Source organism: Saccopteryx bilineata, chromosome 2 (genome assembly GCF_036850765.1).
Source record: "Saccopteryx bilineata isolate mSacBil1 chromosome 2, mSacBil1_pri_phased_curated, whole genome shotgun sequence".
Taxonomy (NCBI): domain Eukaryota; kingdom Metazoa; phylum Chordata; class Mammalia; order Chiroptera; family Emballonuridae; genus Saccopteryx; species Saccopteryx bilineata.
The window spans coordinates 6,847,466-6,874,998 of NC_089491.1; the positions used below are offsets into that span (position 1 = coordinate 6,847,466).

Below are 27,533 nucleotides of genomic sequence, written 5' to 3' on the forward strand. Positions count from 1 at the left end.
TATTTTTATTGCTAAATCTGGCAACCCTACAAAGCAGGCTCGTCGGTTTGTAGCAGTACCGCACACCTTCCACAGAACTCCCTCTCCAGAACAACCCGAGCTTCGGGACAAGGAGAAACAGAGCGACCTGCCCACGAGAGAAGCACACAGGGTGGTCCGAGGGCCCCTTGACAAGGTGATTTTTTGAGACTTGGAGCATGGAAAGGAAGAGAAAGATAATACATTCTAGGAGAAGGGGGAGGGGGAGGGGATCTGTGAAGCAAGGCAGAGAGGCATGGGCTTTGGAGGAGAGACACAGGCCAGGCGGGAAGAGCAGGGCAGGCTTCACGGAGGAGGCAGAATCGAGTCCTGAGGCACAAGCACAAGGTCGCTGGACCCCAGTCTGGGAAGGGGAGAGCCTCCCCTCCCTGGTAACCCAGGTGGCAGGCCCCTACAGTATCGTCTCCCACCCCAGCCTCTGCCTCTCATAAGGACCTTTGGCACACAGGAGACGCGCACATAGAATTTTGAGTGAAAAGTACAAGACAGAAAACAGATGGCAAAGACGGTGTTGCAGGCAACAAACCGACCATTTGAGCGCATATAGACGGCGCTCAGTAAATGTGGGAGTGTCCCATTTGATGCCACGTGTGCCCAAAGGAGATGCCCCTGCAGAATGGAGTGGGGTGAGGGACATCAGGCCCAGGGAAGGTGGGGTCCCTGGGTCCCAGGCCCACCCAGTGACCTTGAGTGGCTGCTCCTTCCAGCACCTACACATACTACCCAGACTTCGGGTGCCCCGCTGTCCCCCAGCCCCTCCCCGCCACCACACACTCTCATCTCTCCACATCCTTCCCCTCCCAAATGACTAGGACCAAGTAACCAGAACTGATACCGCAGCCTCTGGACCCCTCAGTGGGTGAGGTGAAATCAGGCCTGTTTCCTGACTCACTGGCTGTGCAACCTTGGGCAGGTCACTTGCCTTCTCTGAGCCTCAGTTTCCTCACTTATAAATAAAGTTCACATCAGCCCCGCACCTGAAGGGGCCATGCAGGGGTGGGGGTGCACATTCTGGAAGATGCACACAGCAATGACCCGGCACCAAGTGCCCACACTTAGATTCAGAGCCACCTTGTGCCAGACAGCCCTCTGGGCACTGTGGGAGACCGTTGGATACTTTCATATTATGACCATTTTGTTATGTCGTGCTTCCTTCCTCTAAGGGCTGAGGTGGCCCCCAAGGATGAGGAAGACATGGTTCCTGCCCCCCGTCCCAGCCTGGACCACCGCACTGGCTGTGCACTCAGCGATTCTCGAAGTGTGGTCCTATGGCCAGCAGCGTCAGTACCGCCCAGGACGTGCCCAGACCAGAGCCTCTCAGGTGCACCCCACAGTCTGTCGTAACAAGCCCCCAGGTGGCTGATGCGCAGGCAGCCTCGAGAAGCACTGACGGTGACGGTGAGATCCTGGAGGGCGAACAGGGCTCCTCCCCTCACCCCCACAGGCCCTGGCACAGTGTCTGGCTGTCCCGCCGGAGTCCCACCAGCTCTGTGCTAAACACTGGCCTGCAGTCCCTAAGTGCAGCCTCTGTCAGCTAACTGACAGTCTGGGGGCCGAGGGTCCCCGAAGTGCGGACCCCAGATCACCCGCACCAGAACCACGGAGCCCACCCCACACCTACTGAGTGACTCCCTAAGAGTGGCCCGGGAGTGTGCATTGACCTCCTCCCTCCCTGCTCCTAAGGCAGCCAGCGGTCCAACAGGGGCAGGCGATGGGGTGCACCCCGGGCCCGTGGCTGGTGGACGGGAGGGGAAATCGGACTTCAGCAGCGAATGAAGGCTCCTGGATGCTTCGGAGACTCACTGCAGGCAGCGGCTCCTGGCAGGAGGGGTCTGGGAGCCCCAGCCTTGGCAGTTCACCTGCAGGTGGACACCATTGGAGGGGCCAAAAATGACAGCAAGAATAAAATATTGTGAAAAATAATAGGAATATTCCCTGCTCTGTGGAACCCTAGAAAAGAAGGGACTGGGGCCAAGGGCAGTTGCCGTCAAGGACCCTGAAGCTGTGTGACCTCAAGCCTAGGTCACCCTCTCTCCACCCTCGTGTAATTCCAAATGCCTTTCCTCTTATGAGGGACAGGTTAGGGGGCTTCAGAGACCCCAAGCCTCGAGACTTCCAGGAGAAAACAGGAGCAGGTGGTGGCAGTGCCCACAGCCCCTTTGGGTGGAGGGTGGGGTGGGCCCTGTTGGAGAGGTGAACGACAGCCCGCCATGTCCTGGGTCCACAGCAAGAGGGACAGTACCCCTCACAGTCCTCATCCCACCCCACCCTGCGCCTAGGCCCTCCCAGTTGGGACAGACAGGGGAGAGGCCACCAAAACCCCAGCCCAATCCCACGTCCTATGGAGGAGGCTGTCCAAGGCCCCCGAGAGGACCATGGGCTGGGAGCTCAGGGGAACAGGGCCGGCAGGGGTGCGTGCTGCAGAGGGGGCCAGCCCGCAGAGGAAAGGTCTAGAATAACGTGGCCCTGCAGGCGGCCGTCCCGGCAGGAGGCGGAACTTTGGGGGAAAGCTACCTCAAAAGGTAACACATCGTTGAGACTTCTACCTCCACCTTGGGTTCCATGAGAGATGGGGGCGGGGCTCACAGGGCAGCCAGCCATGGGCAGGTTTGAGAGGCTGAGGAGCGGACCCAAGTAAGCGATGACGGAGCCCAAACCTGTCCTACGAATGTGGCCCCTTTTCCGTTGGGGGGCACCTAACAGAAGGAATATGGACTGTGTCTCCTGATGAGTGAATTGCAAAGGGCCCACTGGGCCGTCCGTCCCTGGCCTTGACCCAGCCCTTCCGGTACCACCTTCAAAATGTTTTGCTCTGTCTGTATCTTGCCCATTCTATTATTTGCTTAATATGTGTCTTGAAAAGGATTCACTATTTTTACTTAATACATGTATCTATCAGTGAACTTTACAGGACTCCTGCAAGTGGAAGATGAAGACCCCTGCCATAAATAGAAGAAAAGTAAAAATAAATTGCCACTCTCTGATTCTCTCTGGCTATTGTTGCCTGCCAACGGCTCCTCGTTGGGGAGTGTGAGCTTCTCCTCCGGAAAAACAGAGGGCTGGGAAGGATGGAGAACAGAATCACCTCTGTGTGCTGGGGGTCCGTGTGGCTCCTGAAAGCGCCCCTCTCCTCTGTCACCAGGGCTGCCAGCTCACAGCTGGGAAACCCCCATCATGGGGGGGATACCCTCAGGCCACTGAACCAGCGGATGAGGCCCCCTGCAAGGTTGGGACCCGATCTCACTTAATGCTGACCAGTACCGCTATTACCTCCTGACAAGCACCACTATGACGCCATTTCAGAGGAGGACAGGGACGCAGGCCCAGCCCATGGCCTCCTCTGGGAGTAGTCAGACCATAGCTCTCAGCCCTCTGCTCCCAGCACGGCCAGTCTGTTCTCTACAAACGCTCCCCATTTTGTCTGGGGCTCCCTCCAGGAAGATGCCCTCTCCACCTGGCCCTTCCCGTCCGCCTTGCCCACCGAGAGGCCCCTCCTCCAGCCTGCAGCGGCTCTCTTGGGCAGGTTACCGTCCTCCTGAGGATCACAGTGTCTGCAGGGATGCTCTGCCATTTGGAACCCAGGACCCCCTGCGAGCAGGACCCTGATGATCGTCACACCCTCTCCACTATAGCCCAGAGCCTTGGACCAGAGACGGAGGGGAGGGAGGGCCACACCCCAAATCCTCACAAGCCGCCCGCTCCGAGTGAAGCGAGTGAGCTGGATCACGGTCCTCGCATACACTGACAATCTTCTTTACAGGAACGCAGTTACAGTCTCAGAGAGAAACGGGAATTAACAGAGGCAGTGGGGAAGAAGGGGAGAAGAAGCTCATGACGGTGCCAGGACGGTCCCCAAACAGTCCTCTGGCAGGAGGCCAGCAAGGAGAATGATGACGTTTCATCCACACAGGGAACGGCAGCTGTGTGGCACATCCCCTCAAAACCAGAAACAGGCCACGCTCTGCCATGGCTGGCCGAGTCGGGGGCCAGACACACAAACCGATGGCATACGTCACAGGCAGCAAATCTGTCGCTTGGCCCCAGTTGGGGCTGTGTGGCCTGTCCACCAGGCTATACTCAGCCATGACCCACTTCCGAAGCCCCTAACACCCCTTCATCTGACCTCAGAACTTCCCTGGCTCCCTCCTGTCAGGAAGGAGAGCAGTCTGGCCCTTCACCAGTCCCCAGATGCTGGAGAACCCCACACGCCCCCCCATCCCAGATGCCGGAGAACCCCACACGCCCCCCCATCCCAGATGCCGGAGAACCCCACACGCCCCCCCATCCCAGATGCCGGAGAACCCCACACGCCTCCCCCCCCATGACCGGAAGTGCAGGCCTGGCCAGGACTGTGGGCGGTGCCCTCGGGCAGTGCCCTCACCACATACACCGTGCTCCTGACAGTCTCGACCCCAGAGTCCCACCCCTGGGTCCTCAGGCCATCCTGCTCTGGTCAGGCAGCAGGAAAAGCAGGAGAGCCTCTGGTTGGCAGGGGCAGCCCCCAGGCATCCCACCCCTCAGGTCACCCTGAGGAATGGCCACGTTGACTCCTCTCAGTCACATCCAGGCAAGTGAAGCAGGAACCCCTCTCACAAGAACTCCCTAGGGCAGAACGCCTGAAAGGCAAGGCGAACACCACAGAATACAGATGGAAACGGGAAAGCCTTCTCCAAAAACATCTCAGGGCTGTGGAGCCAGAGGAAAAGGAGAGGGGAGGGGGTGGGCGGGGCTTCAGGGCTGTCCAGACCTGGGATCGAATCCCAGCTCCACTGTGCACCAGCTGTGTGACTTTGGGCAAGTGACTTCCTCTCTCTGAGCCTCAATCTCCTCCTCGGCAAAAGAGACGTGACCATAGCACCAACCCAATCCAGGTTTTCTGTACATTTCCATACATTTGTGTGGAAAGCCCGTGATGCCTGGGATATGCAGATCAAGTTTGTATAGGTGACAGCAATTACCGTTACTGAATGTCACATACAAATACTGGCAGGTGTTAAACATGTAAGATGATCTTAAGAAACTTAAAACTGCACATTTCCGTGCATTAATTCAACCTAGTCTGCAGCTTGGAGCAGCTCCCTGCAGCTCTATTTCTGTTTGGCTCCTGGTGCAATGAATGTCGTGTTGGAAGTGAGAAGCAAGGCTGTGACCACGGTGGGTAGCACTGAGTCTGATGCGCACTGAGTCCGCACTGGATCGAAGCTTGAATCACTTGACTCTCAGGCCCGGACAAGTGACCTCCCCTTCCTCAAAGCAGATGTGAAGAGCCCGAGGGACCGAATCCAGGTACCAGTCCTCCCTGCAGATCTCTGGCTTTCCGGCAAGATTGGCTGGAAAGGGGGCGTGGCCACAATGGGCGTGGTCTCTGCTCACTCGGGTCACTCCTACTGGTTGGGGAAGGTAAAGGGGGAGACAGGAGAAGGTGTCCAGGATAGTGCGAGGGTTCGTGTGGCCCTGACGGTACCACAAAACCTTGGTTCCTAGAGCACCTCTTTGCTGAGGGGAGTTGGTCACAAGAAGGAACAGCTCTGGAGGCTGCACACCTGGTCAGGGGGGCGAGGCAGTGGCCAGGCGCAGGTCAGAGCCCGCCGGGACAGGAGGAGGCTGGGCTGGCTCCAGCGCCAGGCAGGGCCTCCCAGGGAAGGTGCAGCCACCGGTCCCTCACTTATTCATCAAGTTGTACCACACGTGACCTATGTTCAGGTCATCTCCATGACCAATTCCACAGCCCTGCCCCCAGGGGGCTCAGAAGGGGTCAGCAAAGGAACAGAGATGTGGGGTCAGGTTGGGCCAGCAAGGACTTGGATCTTCCTCTCCCTGTGGTGAAAGCCACTGGGGGATTCTAAGCCAGCAAGAGACAATTTGACTCGCATTTTAAAAGGATGGTTTGGCCTTCCGTGTGGAGAACGGACTGAAGCAGAAAGACAGTTCATACAAGACCAGGGGTGATGGCTGGCTCAAGGGGTCCCAGGAGACCTGGAAAGGGGCCAGGTATGATTTTGAATTAGATGCTGGTCTGAACGTGGATGAGAGAGAGACAGGAGTCAAGGATGACTCCAAGAGTTTTGACCTGAGAGAAAGCATGGAGCTTCCATTTACTGTGGGCTGAACAGGTTTGTGCTTAGCAGGTAGGGAGACACCATCTGAAACTGGTTAAGTGTGAGGGGACATGAGCTGTTCCTTGGGAGGTGTCTGGGGGGCCCAGGGTTGTGCCAGCGATATGGTGTTTGAAGAGAAGCAGAGAGAGAGAGATGGACCCAAGTGAGAAGGGAAGGAGGGGGGAGAGGAAAGAGAAAGAAAGGGGAGTCAAAGATTGCAGGGGGCAAAGAATTATGGGAGTCAAGGTCCCAGGAGGCAGAAATGCAGGAGTCGTTAAATGGGAGGCTAGAGGTGGAAGTCATCTGTGGGCAAGGGCAGTTGGTACAGGCAAAGCCCAGGTGCCGGGGTGGCCATGGAAATGGCAGAGGCAGGAGCGGAAATATCTTTGGAGGAGGGCATTTCAGAAGACTGCAAGGCAAGGGCTGGTGAGGGGAGGACGCACAGAGAGAACCCACAGCAGCTCCGCTCATCACAGGGGCTTCGGCCTCTTCTGTGTGGGGAGGTGGGGGAGGGGTGCTGGGGGGAGGGGCGCTGGGGGGAGGGTTGGGAATGTCCCTGGGGCTTGGCTCCTGCGGCAGAAGAGAGGCCTCAACGTGGACCATCCTCCGTCCCACTAAACAAGGACATCCCTCGATGGTGGCTTCAGGCCAAGGCAATCTTCAAAGTTCTTTTTTTTTTTTAATTGTAAAACACACATAGCACAAAATGTACCATCTTCATCATTTTTAAGTGCACAATTCACGAGTGTTGAGAGTATTCACATTGTTGTGCAACCACACCATCCATCTCCAGAGCTCTTTCCATCTTCCCCACTGTCTCCACGGAGCAACTGCCTCCCGGTCTCCCTCCCTCCCAGCCCCTGACAATCCCCATTCTCATTTCTAGCTCTATAAATCTGACTGTTCTAGGTACTTCATATAAGTGAAACCATACAGTATTTACATGGGTGTAAATGATCTCTCCCAGCCCTCCCTTTCAAATCTTCACTTCCCAGTCTAAGCATCTCTCATGGGGCTGCCCAACCTCTCTCTTCCCCTCCAGCCCCATCTACGCTCATCCAAGGACTGGTCTGTGCTGTTGTCCTGCTCCTCTCACTTTCTACCCAGAGCCCTCCCTGCAGGAGCTCCTTGAATCCTCGCCTCTTGAGTGACACCCAGGCTCCGCCCAGAGCCTCCAAGGCTTTCCAGCCCTGGTCTCACCAGCCACATTTCCAGCCATGTCTCTGATTACCGTCGGGCACCTTAGCCAAACTTGTCACCTGCTGTTTCTTGCTCTTCTCAGGATGTCCTCCCCCCCTCCCACCCCGTGCCTGCACCTCACCAAGTGAGACAATCAGTCATCGTCCAAACAGACATAGAATGACACGTGTTGGCAGGGATGTGGAGGAACCGGAACCCTCGTGCATGGTGGATGGGGCCTACAACCCTGCGGCTGCCTTGGGAGCCAGGACGGGGACGCCTCCGCCAGCTGCGCGCAGAATGACCACACGACCCAGCAATTCCACCGCTGGGTATGTATCCAAAACACTGCAGAGAAGTCACCATAATTAAACTCATGATTTCTGGGTGCTTAAATTATGGGTATTTAGTTTTTTTCATATTTATGTCACTTTGAATTTTTAAATGTTCTGAAATAAGTATCTAGTACTTTTGTAGAGACCCAAAAATGTAATTTAATCATTGATGAAACATTCTCAAAGCTTCCTTTGGGATTTGGCCGGGCGTGCGTAGTAGTCAGGCTTTAGGGTCGGACTTACAGGTTATATGAGCTGAGGAAAGTTACATCACCTTGGTAAGCCTAAAGTCTCCAATCTGTAAATGGAAAATAAAAATACACCAGTGGCTTAACACAAAAGAAACTTATTCTCTCACAGTTCAGGAGACTGAAAGTCTGAAGTCCAGGTGTCAGTGGGCCCGTGCTTCCCCTGAGTCTCAGAGAACCCTCCCTGGCCTCTTCCTAGTTTCTGGTGGTGGCTGGCACGCCTTGGCTTGGAGCCGCCTCACTCTGTCATCACTTGGCATTCCCCTGTGTGTCTCTGTCTTCTTCTTATAAGGACACCAGTCCTCTCGGATAAAGGCCCACCCTACTCATGTGGGACTTCTTAACTAACCACATCGGCAGCCACCCTGTTTCCAAATTAGGTCGGGTTCTGCAGTACTGGAGGTAGGACTTCAACATAGCTGTAAAAATTTGTTTATTAAAAAAAGTTAGTGACTATAGTTAATAATACTGTATTGCATATTTGAAAGTTGCTAAGAGTAGATCTTAAAAGTTATCACAAAAAGACAAAATTCTGTAACTATGTATGGTAACAGCTGTTATCTTTACTTATTGTGATGATCATTTCACGATATATAAAGTATCAAATCATTATGCTGTACACCTGAAACTAATATAATGCTGTATATTAATTACACCTAAAAAAACGAACGCTCAAACTATCACCTTTATTTATCCTTCATGCCACTCAAAGTGAACAAAAAACACAGCCAAAAGTTTTTTAGATTATTCTTTTTATTTTTGTATTGTGGAAAAGTACACAAGACATAAAATTTATCTTAATCATTTTTAAGTGTTCAGTTCTGTGACATTAAGGACAGTCACATTGTTATGTAACCATCCCCACCATCCAGCCACTGAACTCTGTTCATTTTGCATAACTGTCCAAGCTAAACTCTACCTCCCTGTGCCCCCCCCCCCCCCCCCCCCCCGTGAATCTGACTACTCTAGGGTCCTCAGGTAATCATACCATAACTATCCTTTCGTGACTGGCTTGGTTCATTCATCATGATGTCTTCAAGGCTCGTTCATGTTGTAACATGTATCAGACTTTCCTTCCCTTTTATCACTGAATAATATTCCTCAACATATCTTTTTTGCGGGGACACGATTCAACCCCACTGTCAGGGCCAGAGAACTGAGGTTTGGTCATTCCAGTGTTAAGAGACTGCAGACGTGAGGAGGAACCAGCTGAAGAGCGATGAGAAGGTGGGAGGCAGATGAGGAGAAGGGACCGTTGGTATCAAGGAGGGAGTGAGGGTCGGTGCCCGGGCTGCTGCGGGTCCGGCGTGAGGAGGACAGAGACCGACCATTGGGGTGGCAAGGGGAGGTCACCGGGGACTTCGACGGGAGCAAGGTCAGTAGGGCAGAAGGAATGCAGCCTCTTTGGAGTAGGCTCTGGGACACTGGATGAGAAGAAGCAGGCATGGCAGGCAGATGAACTCTTTGACATGATTTGTAATAAAGGGAGAAGAGAAACAGGGTGCTGGCCGGAGAGAGACGTGCAGTCAGAGGTCCTGTAAAGACAAGGGCAGCTGTGGCACGTCTATGTCCGGATGAGAATTATCCGGCAGGGAGGGGACCTCTGGTGAGGCAGGACAGAGAGGGGGTGGCCAGGGCACGTTTCTGAGGGCAGGAGATGGGATCTGGTGCCCGAGGCAAAGCCGGGCCCCTCTCAAACAGGAGCCAGCAGGGGGAATGGGCCAGGTGTCAGAGGGGAGTCGATAGTGCCCTAACTGTTTTTGTCCCTCGGAAATGGAAAGGGTCACCAAGTGAGAGAGTTGGGGAGACATGGTGCTGACAGTCTGGGGAGCAAGGAGAGGACACAGCATGGTAACCTTGCAGAGGGGCAATTGAATGGACCAGGGAAGGAAGTGTGAGTGTCCTTTGCTGTGGACACTTGGTGCCAGGTGCCACGCAAATGATGTCCCATTTCTCACTTCATTCTCCCAACAATTCTATGTGACGTAGAGTCATCCCCCTCATTCGCAGGGACCCCCAGTGGATGCCTGAAGCCACAAACAATACCAAACCCTATATTCACTATGTTTTTTCCTATATGTACCTTTTCACTTAACGCACTTTACGGCTTCTGTTTGGCGTATCTGAATCTCCAGCATCACTACTCCTGCACGTATAAAGCAGAATAAGGGTGCCTTGAACACAAGCACTGCCATACGGTGACAGTCGGTCTGATACTGAGCCGGCTACGGACTAGCAGGCGGCGAGCGTGTGCAGCATGAAGAAACCGTGCTCGGGTCTGGTTCACGCCCTGGGTGAGAAGGACGTGATCCCAGATTTCATCATATTACTCAGAATGGTGCGCGATTTCAAACCCATGAATTGTTTCCTTCTGGAATTTTCCATTTGCTATTTTCAGACTGCAGCTGACCACAAGTAACTGAAACCGTGGAAAGGGAAACTGCGGATAAGGGGGAACTGCTGTGCTTTGTCACTGCAGCTCAGGGACCTCACCAGGCCCCTTCTCTCTCGCTTCCTAGCTGGTCTCATCCAGTCTGGTGCCTTTTGCTACCCAACTCTAACTGGGGGTCCCACATTCACGTCTCCACCCAGCCCTCCTCCCTACTGAACCCAGACTTGGCTTGCCTGTAGCTACCTGCTTGTCTAATCAGCACCTCACATGTAACCTGCCTGAAATAAAACTTGTCGTCGTCCCCTACCCCACCCGCCACCCTGCTGAGCAACTGCTTCTCCATCTCAGTTCATGGCTAGGGCCCCAAACTCTAGTCATCCTTGACTCTGCCTTCGCACCAAAACCCCCATCCGAAGCGCCAGCCAGTGCCGGCAGCTGTGCTTCCAAAACAGATCCCACACCCGAGTCCTCCCTACGGCTCCCACCTGGTGCAGGTGGGTCTTCTTCCCCCAACGAAACGCTCCCCACGCCCTTCCCTTTACGTCTGAAAATGAACCTCCCACTCACACGACCTGGCTGGACAGGTGGGGGGAGGGGAGAAGGTGACCATAGGCTGTCAGCACAACAAGGAAAAGGAAACAGGAAGTGAGAGGGAAGAAGAGGCTACAGAGAAGTGCGTCCGGGAAGCCCCAACCTGAGTCCCAGCCAGTTCCAGCCCCTCTGCTCTAGGAAGGGTCACCTCTCCATTGAACGAGAGACAGCCACTATTCCACCCCCTCCCACCACCCCTCCAAACAGGGGCCAGACCACCAACACACCTTCCTCAAGCAGGCTCTCTTCGAAAGCCCACCTGTGGTTAACTGCACATGCCTCAGGGTCCTCGTCTATAAAACAGAAGGGCAGATAACGAGGCTGTTAAGAGAACCGGTTGATAATGTATGTCAGCACTCCGCAGACACCTGGCCTGGCCACCATTATTGTTGCTGTGATATTATTACCCCACCCAGCAGCCAGAAGCGTAGCAAAGGTCCTCACGCACAATGAGGAAAATGGCTTTCCACCCAACATTATCCTTAGCTTCTCAGAATAGCCCCGCTGGTCTTCTTACCAACCCCAGAACAAGCCGCTGAGCAATCCCGTGTTGGGCAGTGTGGTCAAAGAGGTGAGCGAGACGCAGTGCCCACCCTGGAAGGTTCTCAGGGACACGAGGAGGCAGGCAGGAGTAGGGATCTCTTTGAACCACAGTGGTCAGTGAGAAGCACATGTGGGTTCTCGGGAAGAACCATGAAGGGGCCCTTAACTCAACCTAGGGGTCAGGGAAGGCTTCTCAGGAGACATCAATAAAAACCCAAGGCATGCCTGACCTGTGGTGACACAGTGGGTAAGGCATTGACCTGCAATGCTGAGGTTGCTGGTTCGAGACCACAGGTGTGCCGGGTCAAGGCACAGCCTGACAGGCGGTGGCGCAGTGGATAGAGCAGCGGACTGGGACACAAAGGGCCCAAGTTCGAAACCCCGAGGTTCACTGGCTTGAGCGTGGGCTCATCCGGCTTGAACGTGGGCTCACCAGCTTGAGCACGGGGTCGCTGGCTTGAACGTGGGGTCATAGACATGACCTCATAGTCACTGGCTTGAGCCCAAAGGTTGCTGGCTTGAAGCCCAAGATTTCTGGCTTGAACCCAAGGTCACTGGCTTGAGCAAGGGGTCACATACTCTGCTGTAGCCCCCCCAGTCAAGGCACATATGAGAAAGCAATCAGTGAACAACTAAGGAGCCGCAACGAAGAATTGATGCTTCCCATCTCTCTCCCTTCCTGTCAGTCTATCCCTATCTGTCTCTCTCTCTGTCTCTGTAACACACACACCGCACACACACACACACAACAAAAGAAGCACCTGCAAGCTGGTGCATCCTGTCCCTCCCTCTCCCCTGCCTTTCTAAAGTCAATAAATAAAGTCTTAAAAAATAATAAATCCAAGGACAGTCCAAGAGCTGGAACCACACAGCAAAGGCCAGGCAGTGTCAAATGCCCTGGGGAATAAGAGAACTGGAGGTGATCTGGGATTAGGAGCAGAGGGTGTGAGGTACAGAGAGGGAGGCAGAGGTCTGGAGGAGCCAGCAGGCAGGTCAAGGGCCTGTGTGCCCAAGCACAGAGTTTGGACTCTATCCTGCAGGTAACTGGGACTGTGGACAGAGGGGGATGAGAGAGATAAGAACAATGGATAGATGGCTCCTGTGAATATTTGGGAGGGTTGTGGGTACCCAGAAAGAGAGGAGAGAGGAGGTGGACTGCAGGGAAACTTTGGAGTTAAAACTCTTAGAACTGGTGCAGTGGGCAGAATAATGTCCCCAAAGATGCCACGTCCTAATCCCCAAATATGTGACTGTTACATTACATGGCAGGAAAGAATTAAGGTTGCAAATGGAATTAAAGTTGCTGACCGGCTGTCTTTGAGATGGGGAAATTATTCTGGCTCATCTGGGTGGGCCACTGTAATAAGGGCTCTTAAATGTGGAAGAGGGAAGAAGAGTCAATGTCACGGTGAAGTAAACCTCAACTGGCCACTCCTGGCTTCGAAGATGAAAAGGGGTCACCAGCCAAGGGATGTGTGCACCTCTCTATACCTGGAAAAGGCAAGGAAACGAGTCTCTCCTCAGGGCCTCCAGAAGGAGGGCAGGTCCCCACTAAGACCTGTGTCAGAATTCTCACCTCTAGAATTGTACGAGTATACATTCGGGGTGTTTTAAGCCACTAAATTTGTGGTGAGTTGTTACAGCAGCAACAGGAAACTGACAGAACTGGTGGTAGGAACCAGGGCTAGGGGAAGGGGCCGTTGAGAACATCTGACTTGGGAACTGGAGGGATGGCAATGCCCCAACCGTGAGAGGCCACAGGAGGATAAATATGTGGGCTAGGCAAAATCTGTCTACTGTCCTGAACAGCCCAGCCCAGGTCCTCGCTGGACACAGAGCCAGAGGCCCCAGTAGAGAATTCCATCACCACATATGGGGGCGTCGTAGCTGCTGTAAGGATGGAAGAATAGCGAGATCCCCCACAATTCCTCTGGTCTCATTTTTCAAGCATCAGAACAACCACACTTAAGCGCTTGCTTTCTGAACAAGCCAGAGAAAGAGAATTTAAACCTGAAAGACCGAGGTCAAGGCTAGGTCAGAAGCCGAGGGCATAAACAAGGACACTGCGGGCTTTCAGGTGGGAATACATGGCCGTGTACCAGGCTTTTCCTGGAGGAGGGAGAGCCGGTGGGACCCGCTGCAAACCTCTCCCACCTCGCTTTCCACTGCAATTCTTTATTGTTGTTTTTCTTTCCTTCAAAATACAAAAGACAGGCGTGGGGGGTTCGTCCCCGCCCGGGTCGCGCTGGCCTCTCCGCGGGCTTCGTCCCCCGCCTCCCCCGGCCCTTTGTCTGGCTCCCGCGCTGCCGCGCACATGGTCCCTGTCAAATTCTGGGCGGCTCTGGAGGACACGTGTCGCGAAGCTGGCAGCTCCGTCAGCCCCCTGTAACCATGGAAACGACAGCCAATGGGAGGCCCGTGCTGCCCGTGGGGCGGAGCTGAGCGCTTCGGGAAGTGAAGGACTAGGCGGGGCGGGGCCCCGGCTTCGGAAAAGTGGAGGTGGGGCCGGGCCACACTCACCGGACCCTGGTCAGTCCGCAGGGCCCAGGATGCTCTCTCCCCATTATCTATCTGTGCCGCGCAATTTGGTAACATCTTGACGACGTGTCCTTGTCACTCCTGGGATTTTCTTTGCCTTTAAGTATAACGTTAAGATTCTAAAGCCCAGCAGATCTGGGTTCCGATCCTACCAGAAACACTTAGTTGTACACCTTGTCCAAGTAACTGAACCTTTCTGTGCCTTAGTTTCTTCATCTGGTAAATTGAGTGACTGAAAAGCTCCAGCAAGATAATAAGCAATTCGCCCAAGCCTGCTGAACAGGTGCTCAGTAAACAGCAGTGACCCTATCTAGGACGAAGGCCTTTTCCCTGACCTTGCAGTAGGGTGTGAAGAATCAACCCTCTCATTTGGAGACTCCCAGGATATTGACCTCTGATTTGTCCAAGGTGGGTTTCAACACAGGCCTGAACGTGCCTGTCAACAGAATGGGAATATGGGCCTGCAGTCTGTCAGGATCCCAAGTTCCTGGAGGCAGACGCAGAGCTGAGCTTCTCCAGGAGCAGGGGCAGAAGAAAGGAAGGTTCGGTGAGAAGAACAGAGGTCCGAGAAACTGGGTCTGGGCACTGTTGCCAACCAGCGGAGTGGCCACATAGTGTTTCTACCTCTCTGGGCCAAAGCATCCTGTAAAACAGTGAGGATGGTACCTGCTGACCCTCCCACTCAGGATGGTGGAGATTATGAAATGAGGAAATGAATTCTCAAAAAACTCGTTTGTTTTCCAGGTAAGCGAGAAGAGGTCAATGGAAGCAGAAACAGACAGCAAACTGTGCTGGGAGAGACCCAGCTCCTCCTGGCTTCCCCAGGGTTCCGCACAGGGCCTAGGAGGAACAGCCCCTGGCCAGAAGCATCAGTTAGCTGGAGTGGTTCTTCCATTTGTATGAAGAAGTGGAAAGTGCACTCATTCATTCATCCATTCAACAAAGTTTTCTGTGGGTCTGCGGTGTGCCAGGCATTGTGCTAGATACTAGGGCTACCTCAGTGAACAAAACACAGTCCCTGCCCTGAAAGAGGTCACCATCTGGCTGGAGAGACAGACATTAAAGAAATAAACATGCAAACAAACACGCGACCACAAATATCCACGAATGCCCTGAGAGGAAAACGCAGGAGCCATGAAAATGAAGGCAATAAAAAATGGGTCTGAGGGAGAGAGCATGCAGGGCAGGCCTCCCTGAGGAAGTGACATTTCAGAGGGGGCTGAGGATGGAGCAGGACTCAGCCTAGTGAGGAGGGGAGGAAAGGTTTCCAGGCAAAGGAATGGCATGCGGGTGCCTGGAGGCTTTGGGCATTCTTGGAAGAAGAGTGTCTGCCTGGCCCAGAGGCCAGAGAGGTGAGGAGGCGCTGGCTGTGGATCTTGATTTTAGAAAATGACCGCAAAATGGGCGCATGAGGATTTACAGTGAAACAAACACCCCTGTTTTTCCAAGGCATCCCCTTGGTTCGGCTCCCACTCAACCTGGTCTCGCCTGCCTTCTACATTTTCCGGTCTGAAGGCACTGGATGATCGGGAATCAGTTCATTATTGCTCAGGGTACTCCACCAACTATGGCAGAAAAGGAGGCACACACTTACTGAAATATTTTTATTTATTTATTTTTAATTTTTACTTTAGTGAGAGGCGGGGAGGCAGAGACAGACTCCCGCATGCACCCCTACTGGTATCCACCCAGCAAGCCCACTAGGAGGTGATGCTCTGCCTATCTGGGACCATTGCTCTATTGCAACCAGAGCCATTTTTTAGCACCTGAGGCAGGCCATGGAGCCATCCTCAGCACTCAGGGCCAACTTGCTCTAATAAAGCCATGGTTGCAGGAGGAGAGGAAGAAAGAGAGAGAGAGAGAGAGAAATGAAAGGGAGAGGGGTAGAGAAGCGGATGGGCACTTCTCCTGTGTGCCCTGACTGGGAATCAAACCCAGGACATCCACATGCCAGGCCAATGAGCCAACCAGCCAGGGCCTTGAAATATTTTTGACACAAAGGTTAGAATTAGGGTTGGGTTTGGGTTTTGGGTTAGGGTTGGGTTTGGGACCATAGTTGAGCTCTGGACTAGATGCTGAGTTTCATCTAGGGCTGGATTCGGGCTATGGTTGTGTCTGGGGTTAGATGTTGAGTTTGCAGTTAGTGTTGGGTTTTGGCTGGGGTTAGAGTGGTATTGGGTTTGGGCTAGGATAGGGTTGAGGTCAGATTAGGGTTAGTGTTACGTTCAAGATTAGGGTTGGCATTAGGGTTGGTGTTGGGTAAAGTTTGGGTTGTAGCCTGGAGCTCCATTAAATATACGCTAGCAGCCAACAGACAATCTGGGACATAGTAGATGCCCAGGCAGTGGTTTTAATTAATTAATTTAGGTTTATTGTGAACCCGAAAGACAAAGTAGCCAGGCAGCCTCATGTCCCTGGACATTCTGGTTATTTGTCTGTATTTTGCTAAGTGTGAACAGCCTGGTAAAACTCACTGGGCACTAATTTTATATTCTTCTCTCTAAGGCTGCACTAAACGATTCCAGTGTGGGAAACAGGAAGGAAACAGCCTGTGCACGTTCGAGCTGATGACCAAGGGAGGGGAACAGAGCCTGGAGACCAAATACTTGGAAATGGCTGAGGTGTAGGAGCGGAGTTGGGTTTTGGCAGAAGTCGCTGTAAGGCTAGGGGGAGGTCAAAGGAAGATTGGGTTGGGTTGGAAGGTGAGGTTTAGGTGAGGGAAGAAAACGGTGAAGATAAAATAAAGATTAAGAGTTGGGCAGACCACAGATCACAAAAGGCCTTGTCACAGTACAAAAGCCCATATAAATGCAACCCGAGTAACTCCTGGGGTCCATGTGGCCCTGTCCCTTTAGAGTTTCATTTTAAAAGCTTGGGGCAGCAACCACAAATTACTTATGAGAATTCTCAACATTTTTTTGTCTTGCAAAGAATTTGAAGGAGAGTTCAATTTCTGTCTCTCAGCAACACTTAGCGCCCTGACCTCTCCCTCCAGAGCTCCAGTATCATGTCCACTACAGAACCCCTCACTTGCTGTGCCTCCCACCCCCATGTGGCTTTCCTGCCCTCTCTCTGCTCACTGTTCTTCACTGTATACAGCTCAAGTCAGTCCTTGGGGACTCCAGTTCTCGGTTTCCTTTCTGTTCCCCCCACAGGGATAGGCCCCCAGGAGAAAGGCCTGGAACTGACCCAGCAAGGGCCATCCCTGCCCCTTTGGCAGGACCCTGCAGTCCTGCCACACTCTGGAACCAGACTGGGAAGACAGAGCTGTCTGCAGAGGGAAGGAGGAAGAGGTGAACAGGCAAGGTCAAGATTCTCTTTTGGGAGGTATAGGTGAGTGGGGAATGTTCCACGACTTGTCCACTTGTCTCTGTCACAATATAAAGATTTCACATCTCCGGTGAACAGCATGGAGCCGGGGGAGGGTATGAGCTGGAGGGTGAAGAGTCAGATCTTTGAGCTCCTTGGAAGCAGGGTTCAGTGTGTTTTGTGGGTGATCCCCTGCCCACTCCTAGGAGATCCTGGGTCAATGTGTGATGAGTAAAGGTCAGTGATGAGTGGGTGGATGGATGGATGGGTGGATGGATGGGCAGATGGATGGACGGATGGACAGATGGTAGATGGATGGACAGGTGGATGGATGGATGGATGGATGGATGGGTAGATGGATGGACAGGTGGGCGGGTGGACAGATGGATGGATGGACGGATGGATGGATGGATGGATGAATAAATGGATGATGGATGGATGGATAGATGGACAGGTAGATGGATAGATGGATGGGCAGGTGGGTGGATGGATGGATGAATGGATGGACAGGTGGTTGGGTGGATGGATGAGTGGACGGATGGATGGATGGATGGACGCGTGGATGGATGGACGGATGAACGGGTGGATGGATGGTCGTGTGAATGGATGGGTGGACGGATGGATAGATGGATGGATGGACAGCAGTATTACTGAACTTCATGAGCATTCTGGATTTTCACACAGGCCTCAAGGACCCCAGAACAATTATCCTTTCACTGGAGCCTCTCCAAGTCCTTGTTCCTCACTTTGAGCCTGCCGGTCACAGACCTGTCAGCAGTGACCTCCAGGCTCACAGGGAGCAGGGGCAGGGGGCCAGGCTTCTCACGCACTCCGTGGAGCATCTGGACAGCTTCCCACAGTGTGCTGGGACCGGCCCGTGCTCCCCTGGCAAGACCCGCGGCGCACGGGAACCTCCCAGTGCTTTTGGCTCCAACAGTAATTCTGGTTTCCAGCAACACATAAAAATAGCTCCAAGGACATCCTGGGAGCAGGAGGGGGAGACCTGGTCCCCAGCTTCCAGAAGAACCAGATATACACAACTCCCATCTCTCCCTTTCCAAGGCCCCCTGCTAACCTTATGACTCTGGATTTGAACCTGGGTCTGTACCTGTCTATGAGATAAGGCTTAAACCCAGAGAGCTCCTTAGTCAGTGGCCCCTATCACCCCGCTCTGGGCAAAGAGAGGCAGATGTGGAAGTCCTGTGGGAGAACGGCTGAAATCCGCCTACTGCCAGCCCTGAGCATGACTCCTGCAGGGCCGGTGCATGATGGGAGGACAGAAAGGCTGCCCTCCAGACTGCAGCCTGGGGAGCCGCGGGGCAGGGGACGGCTGGACAGGGCTCTCCAGTGCAGCGGGCGGGCAAGCCTCGCCAGGGGCTGTCCAGTACAGCGGGCGAGCAAGCCTCGCCAGGGGCTGTCCAGTACAGCGGGCGTGCAAGCCTCGACAGGGGCTGTCCAGTACAGCGGGCGTGCAAGCCTCGCCAGGGGCTGTCCAGTACAGCGGGCGGGCAAGCCTCGACAGGGGCTGTCCAGTACAGCGGGCGTGCAAGCCTCGCCAGGGGCTGTCCAGTACAGCGGGTGTGCAAGCCTCGACAGGGGCTGTCCAGTACAGCGGGCGGGCAAGCCTCGCCAGGTCTCCGGTGCTTTGATCCCTCCAAACAGTGGTGATACAAATGTGTACCCCAAACCAAGCCCTGCAAAGCCCAGTGGCAGGAACCCCCCAGGCAGGGGTGGGGGTTGACGGGAAACAGTTGAAGCACTTTAGTAACTGGCACATTATGAGTAGAGACTGTTCAAGGCTCCATGCACACATCCGAAATCCTTACATCCCGATGAGGGACATACCACCATTTGTCCCCATCATACAGATGAGCAAAGCGAGGCTCACAGATGGAAATGGCCCCCACACAGCAGGCAGGGCACACAGCTGGCAGGGGCAGAGCCAGGATTTGAACTCAGGGGCACCCAGGGGCCTGTGTTCCTGGCCTCTACACTAATGAAATGGAGTGAAGGTGGAAGCTAAGGGCCAGGGTCAGTTCTCTTCCCTGCCTCCCCAAAGCCCCAAAATAGACCTGCTTTCCTCATGAAGATCCCCTCCCCTCAGCTCAGCAAATACCCGCATTCCCAGGCCAAACCCAGGGCGGGGCCCTCAGGAGCCTGGTGCCCAGCAGGGCCTATTTCTGGCTGCAGCCTGGGCCGGCCACAAGCGGCCTTCTGTGGTGGCCTCAGCCACAGCCCACAGCCGAGGCCGAGGCATTGGCCCAGCCTCCAAAGGGCCCATTGTCCGACTGCCTGGACCCGCCGAGCCTGGCTCCTGGACATCCGGAGTCAGGGGCAGAGGGTGACCTAGGGCAGGGTGGACTGAGGGGCCCGTGTGAGAGCCGGGCCAGCTCAGAGGCTGTCCCAGAGTCCTGAGCCTGCTGAGAAGGAAAACAGACTCCACCTCGGGTCGGGCCTCAGGCTGGGCTCACACAGGCCCCAAGGTGACACACACACACGCACACACACACACACACACACACACTCTAGAGGTGACAAATGCTGAGGACAGCCACCACGGGGAAGCAAGGAGGTGAGAGCCAGGATTTAGAGCCAGCTAGGTTGCAATTCTAATACTGAAGACTTCAGTGCTGGCTGTAAGACCTAGACAGTGAATGCCATCTCTCTGAGCCTCAGTCTCCCCATCTGCAAAATGGAACAGATACCACCGCTGTTTCACGCAGGGACAAACCCCACTTCAGAGAAGTGGCTCACTTGAGGCCACATAGGCAAGGTATTTTTTTTTTAACATTAAGAAGGTTTCGATTAGGAATATTTTCAAACATATACAAAAGTAAATAGATTATAATAAATTCCCATATCCCATCATTCAAATCAATAATCGCTGAGATTTTGCCGTACCTGCTTCATCCGTCCCTTTGGATTATTTTACATATTGCTGTCGCTATTGAAGCAACCTTAACGCCAGTCCTGGACATGTCATTTCCTCTCCCACTCTTCAGTATCCCTCTGAGTGCACGGACACGTTCTCTCTGTAACCACAATGCCATCGTCCCACCAGCGAAATGAACAGCAAGCCTGTGCCACCCCCTAAGTACCTAGGCAGAACCACATTTCCCTGCTGTTCTCATCAATGCCGTTTCCAGGTGATTTGTTTGATTCAGGATCAATGTAAGGTCTACACATGGCATTTTGGTTGTATGTCCCATTACTTTGTAAGGTATATTTTATTTATTTTTATTAATTTTAGAGAGAAAGAAAAGGGGAGGGAGAGAGAGAGAGAGAGAGAGAGAGAGAGAAACTGAGTTGTTGTTCCACTTCTTTATGCATTCATTGGTTGATTCTTGTGTGTGCCCTGACCAGGGATCAAATCTACAAACCCAGCCAGAATGATGTGCTAACCAACTGAGCTAACCGGCCAGGGACACGTTTTAAATTTTTTTTATTTTTGCCCTGTCTGTGTGGCTCAGTGGATAAAGCATTGTCCTAGTGCTCCAAGGTTACGGGTTCGATCCTCAGTCAGGGCACATATGAGAAATCATCACTGAGTGCACAACTGAATAGAACTAAGTGGAATGAGGAATGAGTTGATGCTTCTCTCTCTCATTTTCTCTCTCTCTTTTCCCCTTCCTCCCCCCTTTTCCCCTCTCTCCTTCTCTCCTAAATTAATGGGGGGAAATTTTTTAAACTTTCTTTTGATGCCATTGGCTTATTGAAGAAGCTGAGTCAGTTGTCCTGTTGAATGTCTCATCCTGGATATATCTGTTGCTTCCTCGTGGTGTCATTTAACTTGTCTCTCTATCCCTATAGTTTCTGTGAATTAGCCCCTTCCTTTTAAAGTAGCTGTTTTATTGAGATATAATTCACCTACCATAAAATTCACCCTTTCAAAATGTGCAATCCAATGGTTTTTCGTGTGTTCACAGAGTTATGCGCCTGTCACCACTGTCCAACTTCAGAACGTTTTCATCACCCCAAGAAGAAGTCAGGTGACCATTAGCAGTCACCCCCACCCTCCTCTCCCTTCCCCTCAGCCCCAGTAACAGAATCCACTTTCTGTCCCTATGGATTTGCCTATTCTGGATATTTCATAGAAATTAAATCATACAATAGTGGCTTTGTGTGACTGGCTGCTTTTACTTAGCACAATATTATCAGCACTTCATTCCTTTGGATTGCCACATCATGTGCCCTTGTATGAACGTACCATGTTTTGTTTACCCGTTCATCAGTTAATGGACATTGAGACTGTTTCCACTTTTTGGCTTTTATGAATAATGCTACTCTGAACATTGGTGTCCAAGTGCTTGTGTGAATATATGTTTTCAGTTCTCTTGGGTTGATACTACTGAGGAGTGGAATTGCTGAGTCACGTGTAACTCTATGTTTAACATTTTGAGGAAGCACCAAACTGTTTTCCAAAGTAACTGTACCATTTTACAATCCCGCCAGCAGTGTAGGAGGGTTCCAGTTTCTCTACCTCCTCACCAATACTGTCTATCGCTCTTTTTTTTATGTTATTTTAGCTAACCTGGTGGGAATGAAGTGAAATCTCGTGGGTTTGATTTACATTTCCCCAATGGCTATTGGTGTTCAGCATCTTTTCACACGCTTGCTGCAATTTGTATGTCTTCTTTGGAAGAATGCCTTTTCAAATTCTTTGCTCACTTCTCAATTGGATTATTTGTCTTTTATCATCGGATTATAAGAGTTCTCTATATATTCTGGACACAAACCCCTTATCAGCTATATGATCTACAAAAGTTGTCCCCCGTTCTGTGGGTTGTCTTTTATTTTTCTTGCTGTCCTTTGAAGCACCAAGTTTTACATTTTGAAGAAGCCCCATTTATCTACTTAGTCTTCTGTCCCTGTGCTTTCAGGATCATATGCCTAATCCAAGGTGATAAAATTTTACTCCTGCTTCACCAGGCGGTGGCGCAGTGGGTAGAGCGTCGAACTGGGATGTGGAGGACTCAGGTTCTAGACCCCGAGGTCGCCAGCTTGAGCGCGGGCTCATCTGGTTTGAGCAAGGCTCACCAGCTTGGACCCAAGGTCGCTGGCTTGAGCAAGGGGTTACTCGGTCTGCTATAGCCCCACAGTCATGGCACATATGAGAAAGCAATCAATGAACAACTAAGGTGTCGCAACCAAAAACAATTGATGCTTCTCATCTCTCTGCCTTCCTGTCTGTCTGTCCTTATCTATCTCTCTCTCTGACTCTTGCTCTGTCTCTGTAAAAAAAAACCCAAAAAAACTTTACTCTTATGTTTTAGTCTAAGAGGTGTGTAGTTTTAATTCTTACATTTAAGTCTATGATTCATTTTTAATTAACCTTTTTTTATCTTTATTTTATTGATTTTAGAGAGAGAGACAGGAACAACAATCTGTTCCTGTGTGTGCCTGGACCAGGGTAGAACCAGCAATGTCTCTTCTGGATGATGCTCCAACCAACCAGCTATGTGGTCAGGGCTAAAGTAACTTTGTATCTTGTGTGAGGTAAGGATCTGGCTTCATTCTTTTGATGTGTATATTCAATTTCCCATACCATTTGGTGAAAAGACTATTCTTTCTCCATTGAATGGTTTTGGCACCCTTGTCAAAAATCAATTTAAAATAAATGTATGGGTTTATTTCTAGATTCCCAAGTTTATTTCTTTGATATTGTTTGTCCTTATGTCAATGCCCCACAGTCTTAATTCCTGTAGCTGTGTAGTAAGTTTTGAAATTGGAACATATGAGTTCTCTAATTTTCTTCTTCCTTTTCAAGATCGTTTGGCTATTCAGAGTCTCTCACATTTCTGTATAAATTTTAGGATCAGCTTGTCAATTTCTGCAAAAAACACCAACTGGAATTTTGACAGGGATGGCATTAAATCTATAGATCACTGTGATCGGTATTGCCATTGTAACAATATTAAGTCTTTTAATTCATGAACATGGGTTAGAAATGTTTATCCATTTGTTTAGGTCCTCTTATAATTTCTTTCAACAATATTTTGGAGTTTCCAGTGTACAAACCTTGCAGTTATTTTGTTACATTTATCCCTAAGTATTTTATTATTTTGGATACAAATGTAAATGCATCCAAAACTATTTCCTTAATTTTATTTTCAGAGTGCTCACTGCTAGTGTATAGAAATACAACCGATTTCTATATATTGATCTTGTAACTTTGCTCATTTACTCATTCTGTTTTTTAGTGGATTCTTTATAGGTTTTATATACAAGGTCATATCATCTGTAAATAGAGATAGTTTTACTTTTTTCTTCTTAAATGTCTTTTCTTTCTTTCTTTTTTTTTTTTTTTTTTTTTTTTTTTTTTTTGCCTAACTGCCCTTTCTGGAACATCCAGTACAATATTGAACAGGAGTGGTGAGAGGAGGCATCCCTGTCTTGTTTGTGATCTTAGAGGGGAAGCTTCCCACCACTAAGAATGATGTTAGCTGTGGGCTTGCCACAGAGACAACCAGCAGAATTTTAAGCCCGATGGAGAAACTCCAAAGCCGTGACTTTCTTGCTAGCGTAGGAGACAGGAGTGGCCTGGTCAGGGAGGCCTGCAAGGAGGTGATTCAAAGAGCTGTCAGTACTCGAGATGAGCTTGGGAAGTCTGGATGATTTGGGATGAGTTGGTTCCATCAGGGAACACCAAGCCTCACTGCTAGTAAGCTCAGGCCCCGTGGCCCCTGCAGCCATAGACAGCCCTCAACCAGGCAGAGCAAGTGTGAGAGACTGAGTGTCATAGCTCCCCTCAAAGTCCCATCACTGCTCAGGTCCCTCATCACACACCCTCTTGCCTTTCATCCTGTTCTGAGGCAGAATGCCTTTGGGAAAAGAAAGTGGAGACAGTTAATGTCAGCACAGGGAGGAGGGAGAAGATGGGCAAAACGGAGTCAGTCAGGTGGAGAGTTCAAGAGCACAGAGCTGGATGCCTGGCCTGTGGTGGCACAGTGAATACAGCATCAGCCTGGAATGCTGAGGTCACTGGTTCGAGACCCTGTGTTTGTCTGGTCAAGGCACATACTACAAGCAATCAATGAACAACTGAAGTGAAGCAACTATGAGTTGATGCTATTTGCTCCCTCCACCTTCTCTCTCCTCTTTCTGTGAAATCAGTATATAAAATCTTTAATTTAAAAAAAAGAAGCAGAGTTGAGAGCTGGACTTCTGGGTTCAAGCCTGCTCTTCCTCTATTCTGTGTACCAACAGGGTGACCTCGGACAAGTCATTTCAGCTCCCGGAGTGTGAGTTTTTCTGGCCGCAAAATAGGGACAAAATCCACCACCTAGCGCCACTGTGAGGATGACATGTGACCACTCTTACAAGTTGTTCAACATGGCATGAAGAGTATTCTTGGGGCCCTGGCCGGTGGCTCAGTGGATAGACTGTCAGCACAGCGTATGGACATGTGGGTTCGATCCCCAGTCAGGCACATAGGAGAAGCGACCATCTGCTTCTCTCCCCTCTGTTTCCCCCTTCTCTCTCTCTTCCCCTCCTGCAGCCAGTAGCTCCATTGGTTTGAGCATGACCCCTGGCACTAAAGATAGCTCCATCAGAGCATGATGGCCTTGGGTGCTAAAAATAGCTCTGTATCCAAGCATTTGCCCCAGATAGGGTTGCTGGGTAGATCCCGGTCTGGGTGCATGTAGGAGTCTGCCTCACTATCTCCCCTTCTCTCACCTAAAAAAAATAAAAAAATAAAAAGTCTTGGCACTCCATAAATTCTGGTTATTATTGTCTTCATTATTGTCATTGTTGCTCTTACAGCCATTTCTACTGCTGCTGTTGGCCTGGTGGTGGCTCTTCCAGCATCCCTACAGGAGAAATGAGCTTCTGAATGTTTAGCCTTTGTTTGGTGACCACAGTGGCCCAGAGGCCCTGAGGTCCTGTCAATGCTGCAACACCTGTGGGCCCAGCTTGAGAGGGGAAGCCTCCACTGCTTTCTCCTCCAGAGTCAGAGCCCTGTCGGCTCACAGGGCACCCAGCAGCGGGGCCCATGCGAGACATTGCAGAGATTCTGCCTCATGAAATGCGCACCACGTTAGGAAGGGGTGATCATTTTTGTCCCCATTGTACAGAAAAGCAAGACTCACAGAAGCTCAATAATCATCTAAGGTCTTATAGTTTATAAGAGATGGAGACGGGTTTTGAACCTGGGTCACTGCTTTTACCTACTGGGCTGCATCCCCCTCCCCAGTCACCAGCCAAGTTGGAACCTTCAAAAAATCACCCTGGGACAAGGAGGAGGGGCCCAGGTAGACATCCAAAAGTGTTCCCGCAAGGGTCCAGGCTGGCAAACAGGGCCGCATTGCGGCAGGAATACTGTATTGGGCCTTGAGGATCTAAGTTCTGATACCGAGACCCACAAAGACCCTGCCCTGGTGGCACAGGAGCTGGCGGGTCACCTGGCACCTGTGGGGTCCATACGAGAGACCGTAGCTAACTCAAGACCCCCGGAGCTCCCGGACAACATGCCCTTAGGTCCTGTCTACCCCCACCTTCAACTGACTTTTAGAGACAAAACACAGAAGATAACACTCCTTGTGTTAAACTCCCTTTTTAAGTTGTGAACACCAAGAAAATCTTTGTGAATCTTAATTCTGTCCGACCAGGGAGGAGCGCCTCCCCCAGCCTGGGCCCTGCAGAGCTGACAACCGCCCCCCACTCAAACCCCTCTCCCCATCTGCTGTGGGGAAGGCTGTGTTCTCTGGGCCAGTCATTCAGGGCTTGTTTTTCACCCACAAAGTCACTCACCTCTGAGGATGGGGGTGGTGGTTCCTAGGCAACAAAAACAATGGCTGAGCACAATGACTCTAACCCTATTCCACTGTCTTGTAAATCTCACATCCAAGCATTCGGCAGATTGACTGCCTAGCTGTGCCAGGCATGGAAGGGACGTGGGACTCGGGGCCCTGCACCCAGAAGCTCCCAGTCCCAGGTGGGTGACACAAGCCACCACCTTAAGCCCCTACCATGTGGCAGAAGCTGTGTGCCTACGGCTTTCAGGGAATGTCACTCTGAAAGCTGACAAACCCCATAAAGTCATTGTATCACTACTTCGTGGACAAATGTGTTTCTTTATCCAAAAAATATGCATTGAGAAGTTGCCACAGGCCTGGCCCATGCAAGGGGGCAGAGGAGCAAGGACAAAGGATCGCCAGGTCCCTGTCTCTGTGGAAGAGCAGAAAGGCAAGGAAGGGAGGAAAGGGGGTCAGAGAATGCAGTCGATGCTGTGGGGACAATGCAGAAGAGAAAGCAGCAGGCGGGACCTACTTTAAGTACAGTGAGCGAGGATGGGGTCTGTGAGGAGGCCTCAAAGCTGAGGAGCCAGCATGCGGTGCGCAGGGAAAAGCATGTCAGGGGGTGGAACCACCAGCACACAGCCCTGAGGTGGAGGCCGGACAGGGCTGGCATGGCTGGGGTGCTGTGATCAGGGGTGTGGGCTGGGGACAATGAGACCATGAGGGTCAGGGCAGATCGTGCAGGTCGGGGAGCACAGCTGAAAGCAGGAAGGGGATAGAAGCCATGCAGGTGTAAGCAAGGGCACAACATCCTCTGTTGTCCATTTAAGACAATCACTCCGGCCGCTGGATGGGGGGAAGGGGTGACAGTAATGACTCTCCTAGACGGTGGCCATGGATGGAGAGAGATGTGAATCACGTGGACAGAACCAATAGGCTGTGGGTTCAATGCTGCAGGGAAAGGAAAAGAGAGGAAGCAGAGATGGCCCCCAGGTCTCTGCTGGGGTGACAGCTGAATCTTAGAACAAACTTCTCAGCTCCAATGTTCTCGCTTTCTCCTTCCAGAGATGCTTCTGGAGCTTCAGACCATGTCCACCCCCGACAAAGACACCGAGCCAGCTGGAGAGGCAGGCAAAGCCTTCCCGCGGTCCCTCTTCCCTGCTGCTCCATTCCGGGGCGAGGTGGGCAGGAAACGTGGCTTCTGGTCCACCAACTAGCTGCATGGCCTTGAACAGTCCCAGCCCCTCTCTGGACCAGGGTCAGTAAAATGACTCCCCCAACCCTGTCCTCTGTAATACAGAGAGACCAGCTGTGAGAACATACAGGAAGCATTGACTCTATTTCAAAGCACTTTACAGTGTGCAAGGAAGTTACCATCCTCCTGCAAGATCCCAGTAGGAAACCGGATCTCCCTCACACGCACACCCAGGCTTCCAGGAGCCCTCGGGATCCTCCCAGTGCATGACAGGCCGCATCGCGTTCTCACCTTGCTGAAGGGGAACTGAGGCACAGTGGCAACATGG

The 27,533-nt window shown here is 51.9% G+C and overlaps 1 protein-coding gene across 1 annotated transcript in view; it reads right to left on the reverse strand.

Annotated features, from left to right (window-relative positions):
• Positions 1-27,533, reverse strand: part of LOC136322139 (uncharacterized) — a 100,210-nt gene that overhangs the window by 23,172 nt on the left and 49,505 nt on the right. Inside the window, exons 4-6 of the mRNA XM_066254294.1 lie at positions 11,142-11,175; positions 1,843-1,898; positions 1,272-1,445 (exon numbers count right to left, since the gene is read on the reverse strand). Coding sequence (XP_066110391.1) covers positions 1,272-1,445; positions 1,843-1,898; positions 11,142-11,175 — 264 coding nt within the window. The remainder of the gene's footprint in view (positions 1-1,271; positions 1,446-1,842; positions 1,899-11,141; positions 11,176-27,533) is intronic.